This window comes from Calonectris borealis, chromosome 2 (assembly GCF_964195595.1).
Source record: "Calonectris borealis chromosome 2, bCalBor7.hap1.2, whole genome shotgun sequence".
NCBI classification, from domain to species: Eukaryota; Metazoa; Chordata; class Aves; order Procellariiformes; family Procellariidae; genus Calonectris; species Calonectris borealis.
Window position 1 is genome coordinate 578,033 of NC_134313.1, and position 4,136 is coordinate 582,168.

Consider the following 4,136-nt stretch of genomic DNA (forward strand, 5'->3'; position numbering starts at 1 on the left):
CCGCTGCCGGCAGAGCCCGGGGACGCGTGGGACGGTCTCTGGGGACGCGTGGGACGGTCCCGGCCGCGGGAAGTTCCCACGGTGGCGGCTCAGCCGCGGCGGCCGGGACGGGGTGGGGGGGGTCCCGCTCCCGGCCGCGCTATCTCCGCCGCCCCTGACCCGGGGTCTTTCTCCCGCAGGTCGTGCCGGCTGCACCGCAGCCCCCGGGCAGGAGCAGGGGGACGCCGCGCTCCCCCTCAGCCCCCTGCCCGGCCCCCCGGCGCCCCGGCCCGCCCCCGCCATGCTGCTGCCGGAGTCCCCCTTCCCCAGCCGGGCGCTGGCGGCCCTGGACTGCCTGGCCTGGGGGCTGGTCAGCCCCAGCTTCTGGGCCGTCAACCGCCTCCTCGACCTGCGGCAGACGACGGCGGAGCAGAGGCGGCAGCGGCGGAGCCGGTGCGGGTGGTGCTGCGGCTGCGCCGGGCAGGTGCTGGCAGGGCTGGCGTACACCGCGCTGCTGCTGCTGGCGCTGCCCGTGGCCGCGCTGGGGCTGCTGCTGTGGCTGCCGGTGGAGGCGGCGCGGCGGCCGTTTGTCTACCAGTACACGGCGGGCACGGCGCCGGCGGAGCCGTGGGACCTGCGGCAGCGCCGCACCTTCACCTTTGTCAGCGCCAACCTCTGCCTGCTGCCCAGCGGCCTGGCCAAGTTCAGCAACCTGGGGCAGACGCCGCAGCGTGCCGCCTACATCGCCCGCCACCTCGCCCCGGTGCCACCGGACCCCCCCGGCACCCGGGCCAGCCTGGTCGAGCCGCGGCACGGCGAGGCCAACAGCTACGGCGGGACCCTCTGCACCCCGCGGCAGCCCCCCGGCAGCGTGGCCGTGGAGGTGCCGGCGGAGGCGGCCGAGCCCGTGCCGGCGGTCCTGTCCGAGCGCTTCCCGGCGGACGCCGACTTCGTCTGCCTGCAGGAGGTCTTCGAGGCGGGCGCCGCCGCCTGCCTGCGCCGGCGGCTGGGCGGCACCTTCCCGCACGTCCTCTCCGAGGTGGGCGCCCGCGGGCTGCGGGGCGGCCGGCTGAAGCTGCTCGACAGCGGGCTCTTCCTGGCCAGCCGCTACCCGCTGCTGGCGGCGCGGTACCACGGCTTCCCCAACGGCGCCCGGGAGGACGCCCTGGCCGCCAAGGGGCTGCTCGCCGTCCAGGTGAGCGGGACGCCCGCGCCGCGGGCAGCGGGCAGGGCGCCGCCTGCTCCCGCCGGATTTCCCCGCTGAGGGTGCTGCGTCCCTCCAGGTGCTGCTGGGCTCGGCGCAGGGGCGGAGGGTCGTGGGCTACGTCGGCTGCACCCACCTGCAGGCGCCCGCAGGTGAGGGGGGCTGCGCTCCCACCCGCCGCTGCCGAGGGGGGGGTCCCAGCGGTGCCGGGGCGGGTGGTGACGCCGTCTGTCCCCCGCCACCGCAGCCGACGCCGCCATCCGGGACGCGCAGCTGACGCTGGGGCTGCGCTGGCTGCAGCTCTTCCGGGAGGCTCAGGAGCAGCGCGGGGACGTGGTGGCCTTCGACGTCTTCTGCGGGGACCTCAACTTCGACAACTGCTCCCCAGGTCGGGGGGCCGGGGGCAGCGGGGCCGGGCGGGAGGTGGTTTGGGGGGACGGGGGGTCTGGGGGGGGATGATGGCGGAGACGTGTCCCCCTCCCCGCAGGCGACGAGCTCAACCAGAGGCACCAGCTTTTCGAGGTGTACCGGGACCCCTGCCGCCGGGCGCCCGGGCAGGACGCGCCCTGGGCCATAGGTGGGACCTGCCCTCCCCCACCCTCGCCCCCTCCCCAGCCCCTCCCTGCGGCACCCTGGTCCCCACCCCGCCAGCCCCGAGGGAGGGGGACGCAGCGGGGGTCCCACTCACAGCCCTGCCCGTCCCCGTCCGCAGGCACGCTGCTCAACTACCTGAAGATCTACGAGGAGCCCGTGTCCACCCCGGAGAAGCTGAAGAGGTGACGGGGGTGGGGACACGGCGGGGACATGGGGGGGGACGGCCCCAGGGTCCCCCCACAGCCTCGGCTGGTGAATGGGATGCTCCAGCCAGACCACCCTGCCTGGAGGGGGGTGACACTGGTGGCGGGGTCCCTCCGTCCCTGTGCCACCATGTCCTCATGCCACCATATCCCCATGCCACCACCTCCCCATGCCACATGTCCCCTTGCCATCATGTTTCCTTGCCACCATGTCCCCATGCCACCACATCCCCATGCCACCACATCCCCATGCCACCATGTCCCCTTGCCACCATGCCCTCATGCCACCACATCCCCACACCACCATATCTTCGTGTCACCATGTCCCATGTCCCCATGTCCCTGTGCCACTGTGTCCCCATGCTGCCACATCACCATGACACCACCTCACCGTGCCACTGTCCCCGTGCCACTGTGTCCCCATGTCACCATGTCCCCATGACCCTGTGCCACCATGTCACTGTGCCACCGCGTCCCTGTGCCACTGTGTCCTCATGTCCCCATGTCCCCATGCCACTACATCCCCATGCTACTGCGTCCCTGTGCTGTGTCCTTACGTCCCCATGTCCCCATGACCTGTGCCACCACATCCCCGTGTCACTGTGTCCCTGTGCCACTGTGTCCCCATGACCCTGTGCCACCACGTCCCCATGCCACTGTGTCCCTGTGCCTCCCCATGCCACCATGTCCCCGTGCCACTGTGTCGCCATGTCACCATGTCCCCATCCTACCACATCCCCGTGCCATCACGTCCTCATGCCACCATATCCCCGTGCCACCATGTCCCTATGCCACCACGTCCCTGCTCCACAGGACACTCTCGCAGTCGGCGGGGCGGCAGCGGTACCTGGCGGGCCCGATCCTCTCCAGTGGGCAGCCCGACCCAGCGGCCCCCAGCCCCTGGCAGGGCCGGCGCGTGGACTACATCCTCTACCGCCAGCACCGCGGGGCCCTGCCGCTGCGGACGGTGAGTGCCGGCACGGCAGGGCCGGGCGTGCCCGTGGCACCCTGCATCCCCTGCCCTGACGGCCCCTCTCCCCCCGGCAGGAGGTGGCGGGGGTCTCCTTCATCACCCAGCTGGCCACCCGCTCCGACCATCTGCCCGTGGCCCTGCGGCTCGACGTGGCCCCCGCGCCCCCCTGAGCCGTCAGTGCGCGGGCAACGGCCACCTGCCTGGCGCATCCCCGGCACCGGAGCCGGCACCAGCACAGCTTGGGGGTCCGGGCCTGCTGGCGCGCGAGGTGGGTGCTGGCACCCCGAGGGGACGTGGGGACGCCTCCAAGGGCTCACGCGTGTTGGCCGCGCCACCGCGTGCCGGCGTCCCGTGGGGCTGGTGCAGGATGCGGTGGGGCTGCCGCGGTGCGTGGCTGCGCCCGCTGCCACAGCCTCTGGGTGCCGCGGCGGGGGAGCGGTCCGGCAGCGGCCCGGCAGCGGTCCGGCAGCGGCCCGGCATGGCTGGCACCAGCTGCAGTTTTAGCAACCGGAGCGAAATAAAGGCCTCGAGCGCAGGGGGTGGTTCTGCGCCAGCACCGGCCCCACGGCACATGGGGGGCTGCCCCCCCCATTGCCAGGGCAGGGAGCGAGGGGGAGCGATGGGGCGACTGGACCCCGAGTTGGGGTTCCCACTGCAGGGGTGGGGGGGTGCAGAGGAGCCAGCCCAGGCGCGTGGGGCAGAGCTCCGGGGGCTCGGTGGGGCTGGGGGCGCAGGAGGGTCCCGGGGTGCAGCCGGCTGGTGCCATGTCCAGCAGCCACACCATGCACCCCCACCTTGTCCCAGGGCCCCCCCAGCCACCTGGGGCACTGGGTGCTGCACAGGATGCCGGGTACCGCACAGGGCATTGGGTGCTGCATGGGTGCTGGGTGCTGCAGCTGGGGGAGCGCACCGGGTCCCCCAGGCCCCAGGGTGGGCACGGCCTCCACAGCCCCCCGGCAGCCAGGCCCAGCCCCACACGTGCCCTGACCCCGTCCCAGCCCCCCCGCAGCCCCCAAACTGAGAGGGGCCTGGAGGGATTGGGGGTGGCACTGGGGGGAACCCCAGGAGCTGCATGGCAGAGACCCTGGGGACCCCTCCATAGTGATCCTTGGGGACAACTCCATGGGGACCCTTGGGACCGCTTCTTGGGGACCTTTGGGAACCGCTTCATGGGGATCCCTGG

General features: G+C 73.3%; 1 protein-coding gene across 1 annotated transcript; it reads left to right on the forward strand.

The window, feature by feature from the left end:
• The first annotated feature begins 216 nt into the window (after positions 1-216).
• LOC142079772 (sphingomyelin phosphodiesterase 5-like) lies at positions 217-3,454 on the forward strand. Its single transcript, XM_075144519.1, has 7 exons — positions 217-1,174; positions 1,263-1,335; positions 1,431-1,571; positions 1,671-1,760; positions 1,896-1,959; positions 2,794-2,947; positions 3,028-3,454. The coding sequence occupies exons 1-7, from the start codon at positions 281-283 to the stop codon at positions 3,121-3,123; spliced, it is 1,512 nt and encodes a 503-aa protein (XP_075000620.1). The 5' UTR covers positions 217-280; the 3' UTR covers positions 3,124-3,454.
• Positions 3,455-4,136: the final 682 nt, after the last annotated feature.